The 27,990-nt window shown below is 32.7% G+C and overlaps 1 protein-coding gene across 2 annotated transcripts in view; it reads left to right on the top strand.

The window, feature by feature from the left end:
- Schip1 (Schwannomin interacting protein 1) overlaps positions 1–25,299 on the top strand; it is a 523,495-nt gene extending 498,196 nt beyond the window's left edge. For both annotated transcript variants that reach the window (XM_081768603.1, XM_081768604.1), the window contains exons 9-12: positions 342–584; positions 2,471–2,582; positions 5,535–5,634; positions 14,004–25,299. In XM_081768603.1, the coding sequence (XP_081624729.1) occupies positions 342–584; positions 2,471–2,582; positions 5,535–5,634; positions 14,004–14,115 (567 nt within the window). In that variant the 3' untranslated portion in view covers positions 14,116–25,299. The remainder of the gene's footprint in view (positions 1–341; positions 585–2,470; positions 2,583–5,534; positions 5,635–14,003) is intronic.
- The last annotated feature ends 2,691 nt before the right edge of the window (positions 25,300–27,990 follow it).

The raw sequence follows: 27,990 nt of genomic DNA, 5'->3' as shown, positions 1-27,990 counted from the left end.
AAAGTTAGCTCATGTATTAACTTGAAAAAGCTTTGTGACTATTAATTGCTTTATAGTTTGTATTAACGATATTCATCTCCCCGATTTTTTAGTTATATACTATTATTGACTGGAGATTTAGTAGACAGTTTTGGTGTACTGGATCACTTCGTTGAGGTTGAAGTGATTTCATTTGAAACGTAAGTGTGTGGTTAATATTAATGCTAACAGCAGAAGATGTGTTGGGTATAATGAAGAATATCAGAGTAATTGTAATTTGTTTTTTAAATGTCATATTAGTATTTGTCTAGTATGTAAGAAGTTCATGACCAGTTGTATAATTGCTTTGTTTTTGTGTGCAGTCTCCTCAGCCATTGACCCCGCCACTACAACCAACGTCGTTGACTCTTCCTCTCCGTAAAGAGGAGCCGTTAACTGCCCAGGAGCAAGAAATGGATTTCTTCGCTCGACAAGCGAGGCTACAGGCAGAAGCTCGGCTTGCATTGGCTCAGGCGAAGGAAATGGCTCATATGCAGATGGAAGTGGAACGACAAAGGCAAAAGAAGAGCCCAATCACCGAAATGGTGCGCTCAAGCTTAGAAAAGGTAGTGTGCTTCTATATGTTGTTAATTTTACGTGACTTGATCTATTAACTTAATCTAAAAATTCAGGAATGTGACTAAATATTTATTGATACCAAAAGTTCCAATAGGAATCTCCATCTTCGTCAGTGGTTTATTTTATTTATTTTGCGTAAACAAACACTGTTCTAATTCCATTTCATGGCTTCCATTATACAATGAAAAGCCGTTGCTGGTATTGTTAATCTTACTTGTGCATTATGAAAACAACATACATAAATCATTGTCATGATGGACAGTTCGTAACATAGAGTAGCTCTAAATATATTAATGTTCCTGTTTCAAACATTTGTAGCATATATCACCGGAAACATTCTGAAGAAAGAAAGAAAAAAAAAAAAAACTAAAGAAGCTTATACTCAAGTGATTTGTCTCTTTCACTAATAATTCTTAATAACAGACTGTGTATTCTACTTGAAACTTTTAGATCTGACAAGATTCCTTGAGCGGTGATCTTTTTGATGTGATGATTCACTCACTTGTTGAACTCCACATGACGTGATCTAATTATAATAAAGCTTAATTTTAAAATAATAATAATAATAATAATAATACAACTTTTAAACTAGCTCACTCACTCACTCTATGGCCTATGGAACCCGGAGGTTCAATGCCCCGTTCACAAAAGGTTTCCATTGACTTCTATCCTTAGCCAGCTGGATCCAGTTTCAACTTTGTATTCCTATTTCTGCGAGATCCATCTTAGAATCCGTAATTATGAAAATAATGATTTACATGATTCCAGAGGATATTTCACTAGTCACAAGCAGTATCAGATGATTAAAAAAAAAAAAAAAAAAAAAAACATATGTTTGGGTTAGATAGCTAAATGAGAAAAATAAATTTAAAATAAGAATAAAAAATATTGAAAAAGGGCGATTGAGCCAAGAATCGAATTGTGGTCACCAGCGTGCTCTAAGCATGTACTAACCACTACGCTTCTGATCCGCTTCCTGAACAGCCAAGTACTTGTTAGTCGTAAAGGGTGGTGGTTGGTGAGTTGTGGTGTGTAGTCTAAAGGTTTAAGTACGAACCTCACGAGTGAAGAGTGCGTGGCTGTTCAGGAAGCGTACCGAGTGTCATAGACTTGGTGGCACCTTAAGTCGTAAACCCGAGTTCGATTCCGAGCTCAGTCGCAATTTTTTGCTCTCAATTTTTAATAAATTCGTGTCTTTAGAAAATATCATATAAGGAAAAGTTCGATTGATTCTTCTCATTTCCCACATAATAAACGTTTATGATTACTAATATTATTGTTCCGTTCTTTTGTTTACCAAATTTTATTTACTCATGTACATTAAACCTTTTAACGCTCACGGAACTCTCACTAAAAATAATAAGCTATTCTTAAAACTGTACGAAATATTGGATAACTAATCAAGTGGATGTAATGTGCTTTCCATAAATTTCGGATAATGTCTGTTTCGCCTGAGATTACTGAAACTGACGAAAACAAGGTAACTTAACTAGTCAGAATACTATTTTATAAAAATTCGTATTATCTAGTTCACTACGTTTCTACTTTTAGAATATTTTTATTTGTTTTGAAGATATTACAGAAAAACTCTAAAATTAGCGGTAGTTTAATTTCGCTGTAGTGAAGACCCTTAATATGTCCATATATTATTACATAGTATGTATAACTAAACTAAACTGAGCTCCTAGCGCAATATCTCCTTGGAGGGCAGAACCTAACAGTGGGCTTGTATGGCCTTATGCCTTTGGGGGTATGTGGTGAGTAGATCAGCTCCCTTCGCCGTTAAGGGCTCAAGTTGACTTTTTGTTGTTCTAGTGTTAATCTAAATAAATGTCTGTCTTATTATAGTAATTTGTTTAAATTTTTTTTGAAGGTTGGAATACCCTTTCCAGCAGACAGAAGGCGAGTAAGTCGACAAATATTAACAGAAATGAATGTTGCACAACTTCAAGTTATTGTAAATGATCTCCACACCCAAATAGAAGGTAAGAGGAAAAAAAAGTAATATTTTTTTTTAATAATAATAATTTGACGTGTACTGAATTTAATTTTTTTTAAAAATACAGTAACTTGTACATAGGTTTAGTAGTAATTTTCTTAATTTGAATGTACATCGAACATGTATTTATGATCCTTGCATAGTAATATATTAAGGCAACATTCCTGTGACTTCCAAAAGGCAAGTTATTCATTTTTTAGTAAACTTAAAATTATTTAAGTTTACTAAAATTATTCTTCTTGCATTATTCATTAATCATCTTTTATTTTGCAGCTTTGCTGTGTTCAGATAAATAAATAAAAACTTTAAACGGTAATGGGTAAACTACGACCCGTGAGTCACATACAGACCCTTGATAGGTTCTGTCCGGTCCACGACATGATTCCTAATCTGACAAATGGAAAGGAATGTATGGTTACAGCGAAAGAGTTGTATTAGATACAAACTGACAGATGAACATTTTAACTTCACTACTGAGAATCAGTGTAACTCAGTTTGAACCAGATTATGAGAAACTTCAATCATTAATAACACTTAATGTAATAGGAATTTTGTAAAATGTACCATTACTGTTTTTAATAAGTTGTATTGGCCCGCCTTAAGATTGTTTTTCTTTGGGCCGCTCCTGTAAAAGTTCGCCTATCACTGCTTTGAAACATTCATAAAGATTAAATTTCATAAACAGTTTCAACGCATACAGGTCTCTTCTTCAGTGTAGCTAATGAAGCCTTGTTGCTGAACTGATTTCATATTATAGAGATTTGTCATTGTTATAAATCCTGAAAATGAGAAGTAGAACTGATCTGTGATTAATTTGTATGATCTTTTTTCACTCTTTAATCCTATGATGGAAAATTCGTTGACGTATGTATCAAATAGTCTCTGTCTGCGGTTTTCCTATCTTAACTTCGAAAATACTAGGAAATATATACTAAAGATATGAACATTTTAAATAGTTCTTTATTAAAAAAAAAAAAAAAAAAAAAGTTTCTCGTATTTGCTAGCGTATAGAACTTTTTTGTTTAATGATACCATATAAAGAGATGCATCTCACACACAGAAAATTACTCCACAGTGAATTAAATGATACAGTGTACTGACTTCTGAGTAAAACGAAAAATATTAAGCACTTATCTCCACTGCGCCACGAGAAGTTAATTCTGAACTGTTTCGGTAATTCTTAAAGTTGGATTGTTCACGAATACACCTATTCATGTCTTATGAAAATATCTTTCATTTTGATAGTGCAAGGCAGAACAAAGTTGAGTCCAGCAATCTTTAAAACTTGTTTCCTGTTAGTCCAGAATGTTTCCTGCTATGAGGTTTTTCTTTACGAAGCACTTGAAACAAGAAACCTCCTTATATTGAAAAAACTACGTCTTGGTATCAACTTTCGGGATCCGATATGATTTCAGTGTTAGTGTCACACTTACTGTTGAATATGGATTTTTTTTTAATCTTAAATTATACAAAAATATTTAGAAGATGCAATCTATTTGTACATTATTAAAATTTGAAATAATGAAAATTCAGTTTCAAATTAAACGCGTGAAATACTCGTGATCTATTCTTGAGTAACCCAAACCTGTTGACAATAGTATTAGCATTTAATGATGTAATCATGGTAGGTGCTGAATGCTATTGAGTAAGTAGAATGCGTATTCAGTATTCATTAAAAAATACTTTCCTTCAAAGCACCCGAAGTTATCTTGTTAATTGTAAAGTTTCTACAAAGAGTTCTTGCCTTCTTTAGCACAATATCTTTTCAGAAAACTAACGTTGTCTGTGAAGTTAGCTTTCTGAAAAGGTATGTGCTGAAGAAGACAAGAACTTTTTACCGAAACGGTCACATTTAGATAATTGTGAGTGCTTTTGGGACTTTTTTCTCCTTAAATTATTAACAAAGAAAGAAGTGTACTTTCATCTGTAATGCCTCATAATGATTTGTCGCCACATTGCAAGCAAGGCTTCACAATATTTGTTGAGTTCGTTTAAACTGGCTGGGGTAGCATTTCGATCGAGCAAAACAGTAATTACTATATCCATAGCATTTTTTTTCAGAAGTAGTACGGTAATTCTAAACTGTGTGGAAGCTTTCATTCCTCTTCTTCTTCTTCTTCCTATTATTATTATTATTATTATTATTATTATTATTATTATTATTATTATTACATTGAATTTCTTTCTTATTGTGCCTATATGTATTTCACACACCAATTTAAGAAAATATTTACTATATGTGTAAAGTATGGTAGATTAGAAATACAGTAATACAGTTTCTTTATATATATATTACATCTCAAAATATTTTACATTTTGTGTGTGAGCAATACGGTAATTCTGATGCAAGGTTTCCACGGAATATGTACTGTATGCACTTGACTACTTGACTGGTAGTTCATAACTGTGTTCTTACACGCAAATCTTTCAGTCTTTAGATGCTTTGACTATATCTACAACGCTGATTGACGTGAAAAATATCGCTTTTGGATTTGCTATTATATGAAGGTATTGGTATTAGAGGATATGGGTTTGCGACACCTTGCTTCTCGAGATTTCTGTATTCTACAAACACTCGTAATTTTATGTAAGGCCCACAGATGTTATGTTTTGATCCGTGTTTTGTGCTTTCTTTCCACAACTACATAGAAAGTTCTGTTACCAACAACAGTCAGCGTTCGAATACATATAGTCGTGAGCTGTACGTCCAATCAAGAACAACTTTCTTAGTCATGAAGAGACTCATGCACAACTAGCAGCTATATGCCTCTCAATTCCCATTGAGTTAAGTACCTGAGTATTTGCCTAACGTAATCGTGAACTGTCACTCCGTGGGAACCCTTTGTATATACAAAATTTTCGCTGACTGAATTGCTTCCTTTGAAATTGTAAAATTTAATTGACTTCCTTTCTTTAATTAAATATGTCTTTCTTTCAGTTCTTAATGAAGATCTTGTAAAATTACTAATGGAAAGAGATGATCTGCATATGGAACAAGACTCTATGCTGGTAGATATAGAGGATCTTACACGTTATTTGTAAGTAATATTAAGTGTTTTACGTATTTGTTCAAAAATTAAAAATACATATCCATTGAAAACTCTTTATTTTGAATAACGTGAAGACATAGGGAGATCGGTGGCTCACCTGTAGAACACTCATCTCTGATGCAAGAGTTCCCTGGTTCAATCCCAAGTAATATGAGTTTATGGTTGTGCTTTCTCAAGGTTGCTAGTTGTTCTCCTACATTCGTATTCCACTAGTTTTTTCAGTCATTCACCTTTTATTAAGCATCCATTTCTAACCTAGAGAGTTTTTTTATTATTTTTTTTCTCGAAGACGCTAGAGAAGATTAAAAATCTAAAAAAATAAACTGCCTACTTTTAACAGGTTTCTATTAAAATACATTATAGTTCGAGCTCTTCTCGTAGCACAACAATATATGAGTATAGTTTATGATAAAACAATTGTGGGCTCCAAATTTGCATTATATGAAAGTTCTTGAGAATAGCCTATTTAGTAATGCAATCCATGCGACAAAATTTGTAAATATTATGTGACCTGGGAATTGAAATTTCTGGTGTGAGGAAAATTTGGTATAGAAAAAATTGGTGCAGAAAAATTCGGTATAAGTTTAATTTGGTGTATACATTAATGAAGGAAATTTGCTAATAATGTAATATCATAAGCTGAAGATTAGAAAAAAATAAAAAGGGGAAAGAAAAAATTCCCAATTAATTGCCAATGAGTGAATTAATTCGCCGTCTCCAAATTTAGAAACTGTTCCAAGAAAATTCAATAGAAAATTATCCTATGCTTATGAAACACAGTGAAATTGATGAAGGATAGGTGATGAAAATCTTCGCTTTTTTTTTTTTTTTTTTAAAAAAAAAGCAACTTCACACATACAAAAAACATTTATATATGGTCATTTCATTTTGTGTACAATCTTTCCTCTAATAATACAAGACTAGTAAAGACAATCTCATTTTCTTGTTGGAGCTTATAAAGTTTACTCAAACGGTACGTATGATCTACTAAACCTTTTAATTTATTCCACCCTTCACAAATATTGTTTTCTTTTAGATCATCCGAAACTGTATCATGTAAATTCCAAGTAGGACACCATGGAAGAGAATGAGGAGAGACATGCTGTTACAAAAGACTACCAAATATCCAACTCTTGTAGTTACCTGATTCATACTATGGAAGTAAGAATATCTCAGGTTGCAGGCGCAGCAGTCTCCTGCAAGAATTAAGTCCTCTGTTTTATGTTTACTTCCGTGAAAAATGCGAATGTTGCTTTTTGCAACAACAAAAAAGTGAAATTATTAGCTACTATTCACTTTAAATGCTTTGTCGTAAATGAAAGAAGTTATGAGATTTAACGTTTATTACATAGCATTATACATTGACAGGCGCGCACCCACAAATTTTCGGTGGGAGGTGTCCAAAGTTCGGAGAGAGAAGGTCCAATCTTACAAGACTTTGCGTGTATCTAGTATTGATCTTGTATTACTTTTTACATCCGAAAATATGATAAGTAATTGTTTAGAACTACTACCTATATTATCAGTAAGAAAAACCGTAGATTGTTTTTGTAAGGAAAGAAAGAGTATAGATGAAGTGTAAAATCACACCTTTATGCTACATGATTCATTTCTCTGCTAAACAAGTACAGTTTTATTAAGATAATGTGCAAAAATATATGTTGATTTACAAAGTTTTTTCGGGGAAACCCGATGGACCCTCCGCGTGGATGAACCTCTGTCCAATAGTTATTGTACAGAGGTTGTTCAGTCTACATTTGGCCAATTTCGACTTACCTAAAAATTTAGAATAATCTATGGCGCCAGGTCCATAAGTGCTCGATGTGTTTCCCTTGGTTCCTAACAATAGCCCGACAGCAATTTCCACTGTAATAGGCTTCTCTGTAGAACTGGGAGGGGAATCTTGTCCCATTCCCTTTTCACAGCTTCCCAAAGTTCTTCCACAGTTGTCACACGGCGTTTTCCCAAAGCCCGCTTCAGCAATCCAAATCCACAATACTCCATAGGACTTGCATCTGGGGATTTAACAGGTACCTCATTGAAAGGTATCACCTGGATACCACTTGCCTCCTCCATCTCCCTATAGAATACGAGGGACGATCGTGAGGTATGTGATGAGGCCTTGTCCATGTGAATGCGCATCAGATTGGCGTCATTTCCGTACATTGTTGGAATCTCATGCTCGTAGATCGGCCGCATGATCTGCTCCTAAAAATACTACGAATTGATTTTGCAGTTCTTCGCCACCCAAGAATCTTCAGTTTACCTCGGTAACAGTAGCCAGTAACGACCATGAACCCTTTTGGAAAGGATTCTTTACAGACACGGACCCACCTTCTGAAGCTATTGGTGCCTTTCTCTCTGTACGTGATGGCTCTCGGTTTGCCGCAGTCGGAAAGGTAAATCCATGCTTCATCGAGCGTTACGATGTACATCCATCTTTGTTTTGCCAGATGCCGTTCGTACAGCTTCCGGGCGTTACACTTTCGTTCCTTTTGGTGGGTATCCGTGAGACGATGACCGCGAGCTTTCATAACTTTTTTCAGCTTGAGTTGATGGTGTAACGTCCGGCTCACAGTCCCCAAAGACACGTTAAGACGATTAGCCATACACCTTTGAGTTGGCGTTTTTTCTTGCATTGCAATTTTGCCAAGTTTCCTCTGCATGGTGGAGGTGTCCTTTGTGCATTCCCGCTTCCTAGGCAACTTCGTTGGTGATCCAAATGGTGGAGCTTCGTTGCCCTTGTACTTTTTAGTAACATTTTTTATTCCACTTAAACTAATGTTGCAACCATTCTTCTTGCACTGTTTTCTAATGACAGAAACACTAAAGTGGGCATCATAAAGAGCCGCAACATAGCCTTCCCAAAACGGCTTAGTTTGGGCGGCATTTTGGTCATAGAGCGGAAACCCACACACTTGGAAACAATGGAAACAAATTTAACACAACACTCACAACAATGGTCCTGTTTTTTGCGTTATTGTCGTCCGCGCGGAAAAACAACTCCGTTCCCAGGAAGCCACTGCACAACACTGCAGACGCCACGAGCCAGGTCGGGTGAGTCCATTCTGCCCGGGAGGGGGAAGGAACGAAATCGGCCAAACGTAGGCTGAACAACCTCTATACATAGCTCGTATTGCAACTTTAAAATCACACGTAATTGCAGTACTGGAAGATAGTAGTTCATATTTTTGACGACTGTCCTATGATAGTATTATTATTACAATAAACAGGCTACGGTTCTGGTCATAATATGAAGTTTTTAATTATCAGTAATGAATTAAGGTTTTGCCAGGTAAAATGCTTCGTGTCATTGCAAGTAGGATAATCTGCACTATTTATTATTTGTGAATAATATTAAATACTAGCTGAAATGCCAGATGGTATTAAGATGTTTGTGGATACATATTTCGATCAAAGTAAAATGATAAAATCCCCGATCGACGCAAGTGCTATGTTGAAAAATTTATTTTAAATCTTTAAATCATTTTCTCGCTTTGACCGTTTTGTGAATACAAAATGGGAAATAAAGATGTTTTAGAAATTGTTTCTTCTCTCCCACCTAGAGTCTGAATATTCAAAAGGAATGGAGCACTTTTCATCCATTTTTAATAAGGAGTTTATATATGGAGTTTCAACTCCTTTAGACGAATGGCTCCTTGAAACGCTATATTTTTGGCGTACATTTTAAGTCCTCCATTCTTCCTCCTCTAAGACATGCATTTCAATGAAAAAAATAACATCATAGAAAACAAGCCTGAGCTAAGTGTTATGTTCAAAAATTCATTTCATTCAAAAGCCATATACGCATTATTATCACATCTCATTAAAATGTAATGTTTTGTAAAGTTATACCAAACACGCAGAAGGTATACACCAAACTTGATGTGCACCAAATTTTTCTTCAATTTTTCCTTACGCCAAAATTTCGTAGATTTGTACGACGTACTGATTATTGTGCACTCATTGGATGTTGTACATTTATTTATTTTCATAAACATTACAAATAAACTTTATCGTGTTGAAACAGTAATAGTAATAATAAAATCTTTATACATGGGAATTTAAATATTCAGTATTTACAGTTGATTGTATTGTACTATTAAGTACAAAATATTTCAAGTATAAGAATATAAAAATTTGAGAATAAATAAATGTAGATATTCTCGAAAATATCTACCTAATTAAAAATAATTCAGAAATTGAAACGTGCATTATATTTTATAGAGTCAAGCTCTGAGATATGTTTGTCGTGTCCTGGTACTATCCGGTTTTTCTTCCAGCATTTCCTTCTAAAAGTACATTAGTCAATTTTGAGTGAATAATTAAATGTGATCGGTCATGCTCTTTCTTGTTTTCTCCGTCGTGGCCAGAATGCGTCGCATTACTTTTACTTCTTTTACTGCCTATGTTACTTCGTTCCAGCATTCTTTTCCAGTGCAAATCTCGAATGTTCTGAAGTGTGTTTTAATCTGAATAAATATCTGCTGCTGGTCAACTTTTGAGTGACCGATTTAGTTTCGTAGCATTAAAAGGAATTTTTAGTATCTGCTATTGCTCGTGGGCCCTTCCATGGATATCACTTTCGTTTCAGCTTCAGAAAATTGGAATTCGTTATCACGATATTTTGCTTTCTGCAGAATCCCTTTAAACTCTCCTCGGTCATTCCTTCTTCCTAGACCCGACCGACAATATTGTCTTGTTTTTAGATACCTTAAATCATAATTCTATTTGTTTATCGTTTTTGCAGCTTGAAGTAAGCATGTGCACTTGAGTTATGGTTATATTTGTTGGCTTTGCTCATATCTTTACCATAATTGTTCCGCTATTGTACCTCCAAGTTCCTATGACTTTTTTTGTTTTCTCATTTTCTTATTCAGTACAAAATTTTCTTCGGCTGCTCCATCTGTTGATCCTATGAATATCATCCTGTAACATCCGCTTCAAAAGTCCTCTCCGCACGGCTATGTTACTTTGCTGATTTCTGCTGCAGGTATGTCGATGTTCAATTTTTCCATTTCCCAGAAGATAAAAATGAGTATAAATATTAATTATATTCTGAGCATTTTCAACTACTTGTATAGCTGAAGGAACCAAAAGGTTCATTCATCTCCACAGAAATAAGACTTTTCCATTCAGTTTTATCTTGTGTCAAACTTTATTCACTCTGACTTATTACCCACCTCCCTAAGATCCTGTTTCATGTGAAGGTGATCTACTTAAAGCTTCTCGACTAGGATCCTACACAGTTGGCATTTCTCTTAGAGAGACGTGCTTCGCCTATCTTAGATTTCTTAACTGTATTATTATTACAGTATTCAGTGACTTCTACCTTGTTGTATAGCCTCCTAAATTCATATGTTCATCTCTTTTAGCATGAAACATTACTGTCAAGTATGTAGTAAAGAAATGGTGTTGCACATTTTGTTAACGTAGTACAATTATGCCAAAATATTTAACTTAAAGATATTATTTCGAAAGCCACGCCTGCTTGCTTCGTTGGTCACTCTAAGAAAGGTGAACTTCGTAGAGCTCACATTTTTATTTCTTCTTTTCCAATACTGCACTGTAACGCGAGTCATTCTATTAAAAATTACCTGGCCAGCTAAACCTGTCTTTGTCTTAACAAGTGAATGTGAGGCAACGGAAGAACCGGTAGAAAACCCATGTAGAAGGTGTTTATTCATCACAAACTTCATATGAGAGGAGTTGGAATTGAATCAGAGACTCTACGCGCTAGAGAGGTGAGCACTCTTTACACTGAGTCACCGCGACCCCCTACAGAGTGGTTGTTTCTCAGAGAGAGTATAATAACTAAGACAATTATTGAAATAAAATAAATCTTATTATTGAAACAAAAGAAGACTGAAAGACTTAGAGAAGGAAAATACATTATTTACTATGCAATATTACTTAAAATACTATCAGTACTATTGGTGAAACACTGATGTACACAAGATGTTTGCTATTTATAAAATACCTCGAATGAGGAGAGGAAAGAAAAGAAGTTAAAATAAATGAAGCCCAGATGAAACACCAAAAGATCAATTTGTTTAATTGAAAATCGTCGTGAAATTATGTAGAATGTATAAGTTTAGTATTGTTAAATTTTGTTTGTAGAAGATGTGACGATTATAAATCACAGCTCTCAACTCGTTACTATGGATTAACCACGAGACCTAAGACAAGGATCTAACTTGATCGTTCCTTCAAGTTTGTAATATTTGTGTTGAGATGAAATTTTAGGTCAAATTTGGAGAAGAAATATAACATTTAAATAATTAAAACTAACTTGGTTGTGTATGTAGGAGGTTTTTTTTAGCATTTGACCCACTTTTTAAAATGTATTTTTGTCTTCTAAAGGACAGACTTCCCAATTCTTAAGTTTTTTTAATGTCTTGAATTTGTATTATGCGTTATTCAAAACAGAACTTTAATAACTGCAATTGGAATCCTCGCACCAAAGTATATTGTAATATAATAAAAGTTAAATAAAGTTTATGTGACTTTATATATATATTTTAGAAGCATATAATTTCGATGCTTAATATAATCCTCTGGTTCTTCTTCAAATCGAACTTAACCTTGGATTAGTAAATAGAGTTGAAAAATTACATGTTAGTCCTTTGATATTTTCGTCACAAGTACAGAGTGGTCCATAAGTCTTAGTACAGTGGATTATTTTGGAAACAAATATGATTGAAGCAAAACTGACTAGCGGAGGGCGGACTAACCCGGTAGCTCCTTTACCCAAGTCCGCCCTCCTCAAGTCAGACTTGCTTTAGTCATGTTTGTTTCCAAAATGATCCACTGTACTATGACTTATGGACCACCCAGTATTATACTCAACAACCCCTTAAAGATACTGCAAAAGCTCCCAGGAGCTTAACATTCACTGGAAAAACTGATGACAAAATAATAAAGTATTTTTGCCTGAAAACGTATGAACAAGATCACATCACCATTATAATTCAGAGCTGTTAATCACTACTTTTCTTGCTAGTATGTAAAGTTGCTGAAAAAGTCTTCTAGTACACAATTAAAGAGAAAACTTACCCAAGTAATAAAGTTAGTAATATTTCGTGGTGTTACATAAATAATATGATTTCAACTTTTCTCCAGTGACCTTTGATCTCCAGTGATGAACTAAGATCTGACTCTGTAATCCTAAAAGTAGGATTCATATATGAGGACTTATGGAGCAATTATAATAAAGTACTTGGAGGTAGACAATTATATAGATTATCCTAGAACTGCAAAATCTTGATCCTCAGAATTTCACAGTTGTTCTTTAATCCTCGTTATTATATTCTCTTTTAGTCATTACTATACAAGTTCGCTTGAGTTAACGGGTGCAACATATATTACTGCAGAAGCTACCGTTGGTTAATCGCAAGGGTGTGCTGTACCTCCACAACAGTGCGAAATTACACGTGAAAGGACGACCATTTAACGACTTGATTGGGTAAAATTGTGTCATCTCCGTACTCATCGGGCCTAGCGCTGTCGGATTTATCACCTGTTCCATTCCGTGGACATCCACCTCTGTGGCAAATCTTTCAATGAGGTAGACCTGCGGCATGCATTCACGGATTTCTTTGCGTCCAAAACCCCGAGTTTTATCGCCAGGGCATTGCACAGCTGCACGAACATTGACAAAGAGTGCTGAATGCTGATGGAGATCAGTTCGACGCCTAACGCGGGTTACTGTGTATTGAATACTAACTTCTTTTTTTTTTTAAGTGGGTAGTTAGGATGCTATGAATAAGACCTGCTATGCATAGATTCATGAAAAATAAGTGTGCAGTGCATCCCCATGAGATGCCAAATGTAGTTATCGCATGCACCAAAGATTCAATAGATGCAATGTTCCAGTGATCAGTGTCCTCATGATGGATGGCTTCTCCGCCTCCCAGTTTGGGAATTACTAACCTAGATAATAAATCAAATCAAGCACGTAATAGAAGAATTAGAAGACAGAAACAAGGATCATCGCAAATGGGTTTAATGACTTCTGTATATCTGTATAAAAGAATTCTAAAAAGATTTTTTAAAAAGAGGAAGTAGCAGCTTTCAACATTTTAGTTTTAAATTTTTCACACTCACCTCCATGTTCCTGAAGACAGATAAAGTACATAAATACTTGCAATGTTTAAAAAAAAAATATTCGGTTTTTCTTCTATCGGCAGTAATAAATGCCTTTTTTTTACATGTTCTTGTTTTGTATATATGATTACTGAGATTCCTTAGCTGTGTCTGTCTTTTGTAAAGCGTGCGAAAAAGAAAATCACTTGAAAGGTAATTGACGTAACTGAATCTATAAAATGTACTTAGTTTTGATTTTTGTTTTCTTGCAGGGGTGCCAAAGAACAAACAGTTAAAGAGCAGAAGGACGTTCAGTTGCAGAACAACAACCTTCTCCTGCCTAAACCCAAAATCAACAGAATAAAAAGTTTGGTGAAAAAGTAAAAGTTGAAGTGATCGCCGCCTCATGGCAGAGACTGATAAATAAATATATATATATATATGTATATATATATAACACTTAATCACTTCACTTACTATTTGTGACTGTGTTACATTTTAGCTAATAGCGAACAGTCATGTTGTTTTCTATGATGTGCTGTGTAATAAAATAGTAAATATATATATATATATTTAAAATATATATCTATGTTAGCGAATACATGTTCCAGAAGAATGGTTGAGAGTTGTCTCGGAATGATACGAGCCTTTTGAACTTCTTAAAATCTCACGAAGATACAGAAAAGAAAAAAACAAAATCTTGAAGTAAATGAAGAAACGCTTTGTTGTTGTATTTTTATGCGCCTTGTTTAAGGGTAATCCTATGTCCAAATGGAAACAAATTGTTTTCCGTTTCTTCAGTAAGTATGGGTTTATGGGATGATTTTTTTTTCTGCCATTATTTGTTTACTTTTATGAAAGTTTATTAATTATTATTTATTTGTGTTATACAAGTTCTCTAGTCCAAAGTGACGGTAATTTTTTTCCTTTTGGGAAAGTACCTTGTGTGAATTTTAATATTATATATATATATACATATATATATATATATTTTCGAGATGTATATAGATACATTTGTTTGTCGTGTGTGAGAAAGAGTAACGTTGTGTGATAAATGTGTATGAATGATAAGAAAAATCTATATATAGAAGAGTGAGTGTATTGTGTACATTAACTCAGCTTGTTGATTTTTGCGCTGCTATTCATGCTTCAATACATATATATATATAAAAATTATGATCAGACAATAGTAATTGTTGGTATATATATCAGTGAAAGGAAGTCCCAATGAGTTTCAGATGGTGGTTCTTTTATACTATGGAGTTGTCAATTACAATGACTTATCACATGCGTTTAAAGAAATTTAAGTATTTACGTTACTGAAAGGAAATAAGTTTCAATCACGTCTTACTGTTTTGACATTTACAGAGTTTTCCAAAAATATTAATAATAAACTAATATAAAATATTGCAAGAAATGTGTGCGCCATTTTTCTTGTGTTCTAAACAAGCTGTAAAACAGGAAAAAATTGTGAAAATGTAATGTACTACCAACAGTATAAAATGATGTGATGTGATATAGAGTTTTGGACAGCTCTTATTTACAGCTAAAATCCTGATGATGCCATAAAATTATTATGGCTTTTGGTGTATTTTTTGTTTGTAAACAACATGTGGAAAGCATTTCGAAAAAATAAAATAAAATAAAATACAGGGTTAGCATAAATGATTCATTCGCTTTGAAAAGGTTATATTTTCAAAAGTATTACACTACACACATGAAAGATATATGAAAAGAACCACAAACTCACTAAGTTTATACACCCTCTACAAATGTTCACCAATATGTGCCCCTTTGGTGACACGACACACGTCCAGACGATACTTTTTTTTTCTTTCCCCCCATTTTCGACAAGTATTAACCTCGTTCTGCCACACTGTCACGCCCGATCGACAAGACAGTGGACTCGTGCTGCCACACAGTTCAAACTTGACGAACGAATGAATCATTTATGCTAACCCTGTAAAATAGCGCGATTGTTGATTGGAATTATGTAATAAGAAGGTATAAGTAATTAGGAAATTTTGTCGTATGTTAAGCTATTATTTCATCTTAAAACTATTGATCATTCACCGTCCCTAGTTCCTGTAGCAAAAGGTGGAAGGTTTAATGTACGACAAAGTGCTTTGGAAAGAGGGTTGTTACATTCAAAAACTAATTGTGTATCTTCTGTTATTGATAAAAAGTTTTGTATAATGTGTTATAACTTAATATTTACATTATTTGTTTGTTTTATTGTTCTAAATGGCAAATAGAATACTAAATGTCGCTGCTAGTACGATTATCTACATTCAAAACTACTTTAATTTTCAAACGTATATCACTGTCTTTGTTTAGCTGAGCGCGTTCGTAATGGTGCTGTTTGATTTATGAGGATGAATACAATCATAGGTTTTACTTACCTCATCCGAGTCAGATGTTTTTCCCTATGAAATGTTAAATGAAATATTGTTTATTTTATTATAATTTTCTGATGTATATACGTGACCAATATACATCGTTATTATTGTGTAATAAAATAGTTATTCGATTGCATGAAAGGGAATTTTTAATTTCTTTGTCGATCCGAAATCCCATGCTTCGTTGTGTTCATTTAATGGCAGCTGGAAAATAAAGACATTTTAACTTGACACACTTCATACAAGGAAAAGAAATCCTTTGGGAAACCGCCATAAATAAATCACGTAATTTAAACTAAACATGTTTCAATGAATAACACTGTACTTCATCTTGAGGCGGGATGTACAAGATTCTAACAATTTTTACCAATAAGATAAGATATCGAAACTCCTAATACGTTGTAAGTAATATTAATCATCCATTATCTTAATTGAAGTTTTTTTTTTTTTTTTTTTTTTTTTTTTTTTTTTTTTTTTTTTTTTTTGTTATTCAACCTGCCCGCACATGGTGAGCCATTTTTCTTCTTAATCGCAGCTGAATTGTAGTCTTATAACCTGAAAGAAATTGGAATTTTTTGAGAGTCAAGACAAATAGAATTCTCAAATAGCTTGGTAGTATGAAAGCAATTGAGAATTCATTTTAAATTAAACATCCAGTAATCAATCTCACAGCTGAATCAAGTGTAAATTGAAAATTTCTTTAAAACAATACAAGAAAGCGCTGAGTTTTCATTATCACGGATTAGAATACATACGTTTCACTATTAAGCTCCCTTTATTTATTTATTTTTATTTTTTTTTATTTATTTTTTTTTTTTATTTTTTTTTTTCAAGCACGAAATTAATTCTCGTTATGAGGTAACATTTAAAATGGGTAGAAAGATTGCAAATTTATTTTTAGTATGGTAAAGCATGTGATAAGTTATTGAAGTCGTAATGGAAAATGTATTTTCCAAGACAGTAATTTAACATCATTGAAACTTACATGGTCCCAAGAAAGAATTAAAAGAACTGTTTGTGGGACTTTACTGGACTTCCTTACTATCAACCGGTGTAAATATATTGCAATTTTGAGAATGAATGGAAAAGACTAAATTTACTGTATATAATTATTAATGTTAGTAAATGAGCCTACTTGAAATAAAAAGAAATGTTTCCGTGATAATCCATAATGATAAGCCCTACGTTAAATTAAAACTATTAAGGTTATACAAGACCAGACGTGAAAATACATGTAAGTATTTGTTTGTTGAAAGACCAGTGATATCATTTCATGTTCAAACATGTCTTAACAAGTAATAACAATTGAATTCAATTACTAAACTTCTGATACTTATGATGCTTCTTATGAATTAAGATTAACGTTTTATGTGTCTTATTTTTGTTTTAATTCTATGAGCTTTGTCAAGAGAATTATTATAATTATTATTATTAATAATAATAATAGGGAGAGAATGGAAAAATTCATAAGTATATTATAAATTTGTCTCTAGATGTCGACATCCTTTTTAGGAACCTGAATCTCTAGGCGCATGTAGCGGTGATCGTGATCGCTGCATATGCTACAGATTCAAGCTCTAAATAGAAATGAAGATATCCGAGTATGAATATGTCGGTTTGAGAACGCTCTGAATTAGAGCGAAAATTCAGCTGGTAACACGTTGATTTTATTTCAAGGACATCGGATTTTTTTTCCCCAAAGATAATATTTTCATTTACTCTGTAGCATAAACCATTAATGTGAAATTAGTTTTTTTTTCACACAAAATGTGTAAAATTTTGTAGGGCGAAATCAATCTTAGAATACAAGCCAGTGTATTTAAAATATATATATTCCGATAATAGGAATATATGTTAATGTTAAGCTTTTATATATATATAATTATTTTATACCTATAAACGGCTCATTTCTAGCATAATGGATTTTAAATGTGTATGAATGATTTAATGAAAATGCGTGTGCATGTATGAGTAACTTTTAACGCGTGTTAATATATAATTATATTATCTAGTTCGAATCTCTTTGACGAGTCACGCAAATTAATTTTTCTTTTCATTTTTTTCTTTATTTTATGAAACAAACACACACACACCCATCTAGATTTTACTTTCGTTGGATGTACCCAGTAACATAATAGTTTTTGTTTTATTTTTTTTAAATTTACTGATTTATTTGTTTTTGTTTCTATAGGTATACACACTTATGTACTTTATACTCTTTTGTGGACATTTTTGCACTTGTAAAGAGTTACATGTAAGCTGTTCTGTAAAAAATAAAGGAACACACCTACATCCATACACAGTCGAAAAGATTTTGGCTTGAAATTTTTTTAAAAAAATAAATGCTTTAAATGTCACAATTAGGTAGTTCTGAATGATAATAGACTTTACCAGATAACTTTGGGGCAGAATGTTTATATTTAAAAAATGTGCTGACATATATATGTGAAGTTTTAAAAAAATGTTGGCTGAGTTTTGGTTTTGTTAGTGCTTTTCTATATGAGAGATTACTGACAGTTGCAAAGTGTATTGATAAAACAAGCTTTACAGGAATACCCAGAACGGAGAATATGTTGCATAAAGCTGGGGGAAAAAGTTTGAAATGAGAGAGAGAGTACGTATACAAGCATTAATTACTGGAATTCTAAGTAAATAGCGTACGTTCATAGTGCACTGTAATGAATGAGTTACACAACAGGGAATTTGTTACTAAGAAATAGCTAAGGAAGTTGGGTCAAAAATTGAAAAGTTTGTAAACGTTTTGTAACAGTAGATGAAGTAAACCAGTTAGCGTAACGTACATGGGGAGAATTTTATATTTAAGTGAAGAAATTCGTTTTATTTCCGTAAAATCAAACGTGAACAGTGAGGAAAAGGGAATCTGACACGTTTCGTTCTGATAATTCAAATTAAAGTGTGTAAAAGAAGTGATAAAATTATTGGTTGTGTATTGGTATTGGGAGACAAATCACGATTTTTTTTTTCAAAACTATTAGAACTTCCAATATGCATTAGCACGTAAACGAAAATTATTCATAATATTACGTAATTTATTTGGCGATAAAAATTCGAGCTTTTCATTATATTTACCAAGTAAAAGAAAACAAATTTCCGTATGATTCAGTCATAATTAACAGCTTAAGAGGCCTAATCACTGCGAAATTAAAACACGGCTAATTTTACAGTAATTATGTGATATCTTCAAATAGATAAAAGACAATCGAAATGTCTAACAAGAGCGCGCTAGACAATATTATTTTGCACGAGGTACTGTTATCACGAGTCACCTACTAGCTTTCCGTTAGCAGCCATTTATAAACGCGAAAATTAATGCCGATTTTCTAAATGACTGGAAATCGAAAGCAGAAAGTGAGTTGTGATAACGGTATCTCATGTAAAATAATATTGTCTAGCGCGCTCTTGTTCCACTTTTCGATTATCTTTTATCTATATATTTGAAGATATCACATAATTACTGTAAAATTAGCGGTATTTTAATTTGGCCGTGATGGTGCCTCTTAATAATGTAATTTTCAAGTAGGTTAAAATACGCGGTATTATTAGATAAATTGTGACGTGGAATAAAACTAATTCCCGCACTGCCTTAACACGTCTACTCGCCTTTGTATGATAGTGAAGAATTTAATTTTTCGGAAGGTCCATTTGGGAAATGTCCATCCCTTAAGAACACTCAAGAATTTTTTTTTTTTTTTTTTTATGTAATAAGATAATAATTGCAGAATTACAATTACGTTTTATACACTGGAAATATTTTACTTTTCACAATTGATAATGATAGATAGATGATAAGTTTTCAACTTGATATTCACTGAGTAGAAAAAGAATAAAATACGCATGAAAATAATCAACAGCAGTTCGTCAACTGCACCAGTGGGAAAATTCTAAGCCAGATGGCCAATTCTGAGTGTTTAATCCAAACTTGTTTGTTTCTCAACTTATGCAACATATTCTTATTTATGGCAGCGTACCAACATTTTAGATTGAATATATTAGCATGGAGATGATGAAAGATAGAAAAAAAAATAACTGTACTATATGTTTTACATAGTTCAAACACGTGGGACCTAGTGCGCAGATCTATTCGACAGTTGATTTATTTTGTTTTATTTATTTATTTTGCGGAAATCGTTGTGTGTATAATTGAACACAAATACCTGAAAACATAATAAATGTAAATAAAATCTCTGATAAGAAAATAATATACGAAAAAAAGTGTAATTTCTTCATTAAAAACTAAATGTAATTAGCCTGTTAAGTAAGTAGAGATTCTTAATGACATATCTGGAAATATATATATATAATATGTATATGTATTATATATATATATATTATATATATATGTATAATAATATTACGCAAAATAATAAAAAGAATGCTTTCAATGATGTATATCTCAGGCTGCAAAGAAAAAAATGTAACTTTGTTATAATGTATTAATGGGAGCAACTTGTTTGATCAGTGCCTGTATGCTAAATGGTTAATTTGTGAAACTTAGCGATACAAATGTTCTCTCTCTTTCCTCCCTCCTTTTTTATTTATTTATTTACTTATTTTTTTAATTAAAGAAACCCTTTGTGTTTACTTTCAAGAGATGTCAACATTTTTTTCTTTTCTTCATTTGATATTTCTGACCTGTCTGTAAACCCAGAGTATCTATCATACTATGATCTTACATACGCACATTATTAATAACATGGTAAGTAATTTTAAACAATATGCATATCACAAGTGAAGGATAATATCTTTCTACACAAATAGGAGATTATTTACATCAATATATTTTTTCTTTTTTATTTATTTATTTTTTAGCGTAAAGATTAGGGAACGAGCCAAATTTTGTCAGTCTGTAGCTTGACAGGGAATTAAAATAAACTCACTCTTATGTATGAGTTATCTGTATAATTGTAAAGGAAACCGCTATAATAGTGTAATATATACCGAAAACTGACAAGTAACGGTCAACTACTTTGGGTCTGGAAGAAAATAAAAGGGACTGGGAAACTTACACGCTGCAAAGTATCGCTACGCGTATTAAAGACTCAAAAATAATATTTAATTACTTGTATGGATACTTCTATGGAAATGCTTGCTCGAGAGCAGCACACTTACTTTTGGCATCTTTACATTCTGGTTCAGGATTTAGTCAGGGCGCAGATGGAAGTATAAACCCATTGTGGCCATCAAGAATAGATATACTCACTTATTTCCTTCTTTCTCCAAAGGTTAATAATTATTATGGGAAATATTCTGTTGGTTTACACAGTATACTATAACTGTATATGAAGTGATGCTGAAAGAAACCAATCTGATCGTGGGATTGGTGGGTGACACAAAAACCATAGTGTCTCAATTATCACTTGAACTATCAACGATATATATATATATATACAGAAACTGATTGTGTTGCTGATACCTCGGGCAGATCCTCACCAGTCAAGAGTCAGTCAGTCTCAGTCTCTCTCTCTCTCCTGTTGTTTTTCAACTAACCGATTGAATATTGTAATACAAATAGAAAAGAAATAGTTTTGTGTCAGGCAGGCAGAAATAAGACTTATTATTACTTGAGTGATTTGCTTTTTTTAAAAAAAATAGTAGTACGAAAATATATTTTTATTAGTGAAAAAAAATGCAGCTGCTAGTGCAACTGACTTGTGTGCATGCTACCATTATGGTCAAACATTATCTGAAAACGAAAACACAAAAACTCTGAATTGAACATACGCCTTAAAAATTATATAATTTATTTGCTCCTTTTTAGTACAATCGTGAACAAAATTTGTTACCATGTCTACGATTTCTTTTGCCAACAACTTCAAAGTGGATAAACACATTTTAATATGGATTTCTAACATTTTATGACATGATTTTATATATAATACACATAAAAAGTGTATACAAATCAGCATCAGTGAAGAAACACACAAAAAGCAATAATATAATTTTTTGCTAGTGACTGTACCGTCATCAGCAAAATTGGGTGCACATATTCTATCAATTCTTCTGGATGAGTTAACTGACTAATAGGTTTTCTTTGATGTTAACAGAATATAATACTGCGTACTGAAGACAATACTTTATTTACTTTAGACTACAACTTCCGTCTGACCAGTTTTATGAAGTATAAAATTGAACAGGAAATTGTTACATCATCTCCGTCTTTTATAAATAATAAAATATTCCTTAAATTCGTTGTATATCTGAAGAAAATTAAAATACTTAATTATGTTTAAAATATTGAGCGAAAGTATGTAACTCGCGAAAAATATCACAAACTAGTCGGCACCACCTTATTTCACTCTAGCTTCCAACATTGTCATACTAAGATTTTGTATGAATTCTTCTGCACTTCTTGTTATTACTAAAATTTGTTTAGTTGAAACACTACGTTAAACTATATCTACTATAATTTATCCTTGAATTCCTTATAATGAGACTCTATTTTTGTATCTAAATTACCTTTATTGCAATTAAATTTTAGGTCCTGATGAAACAATGAAATATTACGCAATATTATGTTGAGCAAATATTCTTTGTAGAATTTACGTAAACTACTAATAATAATAATAAAATGATATCTTTAACAATATAATTTTCTTGTTGATGTTGAACATAGTAATCTAATTGATCAATTTGTTACTACGCTATTGGCAATAATAACGTATTTTTGCTATTGACTGGACAAGTCTCACCAGCACTAGGAAAATAAAAAATATATTTAGATTAGATCTGATACATATCAGATACATATATATAATATACAAACGGCATACCAGGTGGTATACAAACAGGTCAGATACAAAAAAAAAAAAAAAAAAAATCACTATGTTGTTAATGATTTTTTTTCTTTTAAATTATTGAATAATGTAAATGTGGTTTCATTTTATTTCACGCAATATAAAGCTTGATTGCCTTTATTATTCTTATTCTTATTATTGTGGAGACTTACGCGGTGCAAAGAAACAATGAGATGTGTATGTTTGTAAAAAAAATAACGTAATACTGAGAAGCATATTTTTCAAATCTCTCTCTCTTTGAAAGCAGACTTATGTGTGTATGTTTGGTTACAAAAAAACCTGTTATTTATTGTGTATGTAAAGTCAATTTGAAAGAAGAAAAAAACAGATGTGGTGAATTTTAATGTAAATATTGCATGATATATATATATATACATAAAACTATCCCCCTTATACATACATATATTTTTTATCACTACTCCCTTCTTTCCAGTTAGTAATAAATATGAAAATTGTGCAGCTCCAGTATTAAGACAAAGAATGTATAATTAAGAAACATATATAATTAAATAAAAAAAATGTCATACTCCATGTAAGAAGAAAAAAAAAAGTCATGTTATTGCCTTGAATTTTGTAATAGCCTGCAATATAGTTAAGATTGGTCTAGTGATTTTTGAAGCTATTTGGTTTTTTTTAATAGTTTTACAGCTAATCCACATTGGATACGTCAAAGATAACTGTGCTTAACACCAGTTTATCACCTGATACAAATTAGAAATAATACGTTGTCTTAAATTTCATGTGAAGTCTAAACGGATAAGAGTTAAAGAGATCAAGTTCGTTACTCTTGAAATGTTACGTTTCGAGTTCCTAAAGTTTGGATAGTAAATGTAAATACTAGTCGAAATATTGCTAAGGTACCCATCCCAGTTAGGTAAAATAACACGTAATGATAGTTCGGAAAGCTAATGACTGTTCGGAAGTGAACAAAGTTTCTGAAAACTAAGTCGATGTAAATTTAAGATTTCTCTTGTACAAATAAATTACTTCCTGATAATATTACTATTTTAGTCTCTAAATAACTTCAATTAAGCGTATAATTTTAATGGTCCCTTTGACGTTATGTTACGGTGTTATAATTTGTGTGCGAACGGAAAATTTGTTTCTGCGTGCCTTTTAGAACTGACTATGGTTGCTCTTTTGCTTGAGTAATAATAATAATAATAATAAGAAGAAGAAGATGATGAATTACAGTGTAATTTTTTTTTACTCAATTAGGTTGAAAGAATGGCCCTTTTCCTTTGAAAAAACTGAATTAGGCACCACGAGAAACAAAAAGGTATCTAAAAGTATCAATAATACTGGGGTTATAATGCTGTAATGATAATGACGTGAGTATCATGGACAGTAAAATTTATTTTCCTCCAGCATATCTTCCAGTTATGCACTTATATCGTTAGTTATCCGTACTCATATTCCTAACATATACCAGATGGTAATAACAATCTCGGGATCGCTGTGGCTTAGTGGTAGAGCGTTCAGCTCTGATGCGTGGAATCTCTAATTCGATCTCAGCTCTCGCCAAGTGGGTCTTATAGTGGGCGAACACTGTGTGTATGGTTTTTTTTTTTTTTTTTTTTTTTTTCGGAGCTCGCCGAATTCCTCCCACTTTCTTTATTCCACCATTTCATTCATTCTCATCACCGTCCCCTTTAGCCTACATGGTACTACCATGGGACGAAAACTAAAGATTTCTTTTTCACGTAGCTATATATCTAATCAGTCAGAAAAACTGACTGGTGTGTTGGAAAAATTCAGTGCTCAGTATTGCACTAAATCATTCAATAATCTTATTACCGACAAAACTACAAAAAGGAAAATCTAATGCTCCTTTTGTCGTGAAGTAAGACGCCAAAATGTGAAATTATAACTAAAGTTACTATTAATTTGTATAGTTTAAGTATGTTGTTATCAGGTGATTACAGTACAGAAGTTTCTGGAACAAGAAAGATTTTTTTGCAGTATTCTAAAGAACTTGAAATTAAGTTTTATAACATAAATAAAAGAGAAAAATACAGCAAATTTCAACGCCGATAACACGAAACATATCGACGAAAAATAAAGAAACTGACGGTACTTTAAATTAATGTATTTAGTTTTCAAAAGTCACTAGACAGTTCTAAACATTTGTACAGTACTTATTTTGGACAAAAAAATCCTAGCAGTTTATCTTGCCGCTGTTTTAAATAGTTTGTACTGAGTTGTTATTTAAGAAGAAGAAATACCTTTTTCCTTACTCATGCCAGTGATTTTTATTTTGGTGTCCTTGTATAATAATTGTACACATATTACACAAAGAGGTCACGTTGATTTGCAATAAACAGTAATTATTAAATGTATTTGAATAATTGTAACTTGCATTGTTTCTTTCAAATTCTTTTCCAACTCAGAAGTGTCCATCATGTGTTACGCAGTACGTATGTTTCTAATTGCGAACAACATGTGTTTCCCCAAACTTGAAGTGAAATTTCAAAACAATCTTCACAGCTCGAATTTTCACCAACTAATTTTTTTGGCATTGTCAGAGGGAAATAAAGATTTCTTAAGATAAACGTGAATATGAAGCTACATAAGGATCTACCATTAAGCAGGATAGCAAAAAATACAATTATGTGCACCTGTGAGATGGTCATTGCATTCCATATTGCAATTGCGCATAGATCTTCCTACTGAAATTTGCTTTAAGTAATCATTGCTCCCAACAATGACATCAGATTAGTTGGACAAAATTCGACCTGTGAGGAGGTCTCTCTATTCTAGTAGTGTCTTACTGTGGTTTAAGAATCATTTGAGGAAATATTTAAAGCCTATAATAGAAATTTTTCCATCATAATGTGAGATTGTAAAATAAATAAATTAATAATCCCCCGATATTATCGCTAAACTTCAGTTTATCAAGTAACCCCGCGTAGCGTAGTCGCTTTTGGTGCGAGCGGTCTCGGGTTCGATTCCCGGTGGGGACACTCGGTCGACAAAGTGTAAAAGTTTTCGCAGACCAGCTATCCAGAGTGAGGTGTTCCTCATTCACACCAGGCAAATGCCAGGATGGTACCTAACATTAAGTCCCAGGCCGCGTGACAGGCTAGCATGACCATGGATGCCGAAAACCCTGAAATCTAATTCCTAATCCATCAGTGGATCAAATATGATCAAGTATGGTACGCTCTTAGCCTCGTAGGCCCTCCTTTGCTGTTGAAAAAGAAAATTTAATTAAAATTACATAATCTGAAGCTACTTCAATATTTCTCAAGAAACAACGACAATTTTTCTGAAGATAAAGTTTATTATGTAGCCAAAATTCAATGAAATAAATAAATGAATTTGGCTTTATTATTCTGTAACAGGTGATAGAAAACTATTATCTAATAATTTTCAGAATTTTGGAGAAGCAAGATTTATCATATTACACATTTTTCTTCCAAGGTATCGAAAACTGCAAAATAATTCAGCTGAAATTCAGGACATTTACTTTACTTTCTGTTATTTTTAAAATTCGATTACAGAGAATCGGAGAAGTATGACACACTGTATTAATAAGTGCAGATGTACTTTGCAGTGGCAAAAAACAAATAAATAATTTATATTTCAGCGAAAATATAATACACTGAAGTAAATCGTAATTCATGTATTTAATAGTTTATCTTCTCTCTTTCTCTCACATTAAAATCATATACAATTTTAGCATCACTAAGAAATAAATTACTTATTCTCGTTCCTTTATTAAATGCATTTTCCCATGTAAAATAATCGTAACTCACTTTTTGTGCAAAGTCAGCGTTTCATAGTTTATCAGAAATTAAATAACTATTTTACACAAATGTTTTGCTGTTAAGAATTTAATCAGGGAAAGAAATTTTTAAGCAAAGATAATCATTTCTGCTCTCCTTAGTAACCGATGTAGAAATATTTTTACAAAGCTTTCAATCAGATCTTCCCTTAGCGCCAATGTTGTGTGAACAACCCACATTCTTGCAACTATGAAGAATGTGATGACACAAGAGTTGTGAAACGAGAGGTCCTTCAGAATTCCCAGAGTCTCACACATATTGACTTGCAAAAGCCAGAAAATCTCCCATTACCCAGAAATGTTGGCTTAAGTTTTTCTACAGGTCAACTAAATGAAATACATATGCTTGAATTCAGATTACAGTGTCGCAAGGCAATGATTAGTTTGTTTAGAAAAATTGCTTTCAAAGTCCCCTTTGGCTTATAAGCTTACAAAGAGAATTTCTTGCTTTGACCCACAAGTAGCTAGACTATCTGATAAACGAAGCAAAGTGTTCGTGGAAAATAAGTAGAGCTCAGAGAGGAAAACTGATAAAATACTGCGCGAATTTGATTCTGTCTGTAATAGAGAAACATTCAGTGATATGCTTCTGAATTTTGTTCCAAAAAATGAGAGGTTAGATTACTTATGACTTTGCAGTGTTCTTTCTGAACTGCCATTTACCACAGAGAGTTTGAGATCATTTCTTACCGTAAAATGGTACCCATTTTATTTCATGGGAATGCATCTCTGGAACGTGGGTTCTCAGTTAATAAAGACATATTAATTGAAAACATGCAAGACGGATCTCTCATAGCACAGACAAAGTGTATGATGCTGCGGCTGTTACGGAAGGCTTTGACATGATTGTAGCTACAAAGGATATGTATGATCCACATTGCAGTCAACACTCATGCTGTGTACACCGAGAAGCTTAAACATAAGTCAAGTAAAAGCAGTAAGTAATGCAGAGAAATTGAAGAAGAGGGAAAAAGAATTATTTCCAGTTTAGAATAGTTTATCATTTTACATGTAATTACAATCCTTGTAGGATCCCCTTTCTTAATATATACACTAACATTCCATCTTTTAATCATTGAATTTAATGTTATATATGAAAAAATGCCTTTCATTAATTTGAAATAGTTTCTCAGGGAAAAATTGCCTGTTTGTGAGGGAAAATCGGGAAATGTCAGGGTATTTCAGAATTGAGTTTTGAGTGGACACCCTGTTGTTATAACAAACTTCTAGTTCCTAAAGAAGACAGAAACAGGACTTC

This window comes from Thermobia domestica, chromosome 8, assembly GCF_964235325.1.
Source record: "Thermobia domestica chromosome 8, izTheDome1.hap1.1, whole genome shotgun sequence".
In the NCBI taxonomy this organism is placed as follows: domain Eukaryota; kingdom Metazoa; phylum Arthropoda; class Insecta; order Zygentoma; family Lepismatidae; genus Thermobia; species Thermobia domestica.
The sequence above is the reverse complement of the archived record's forward strand: the minus strand, read 5'-3'. Positions and strand labels throughout refer to the sequence as shown.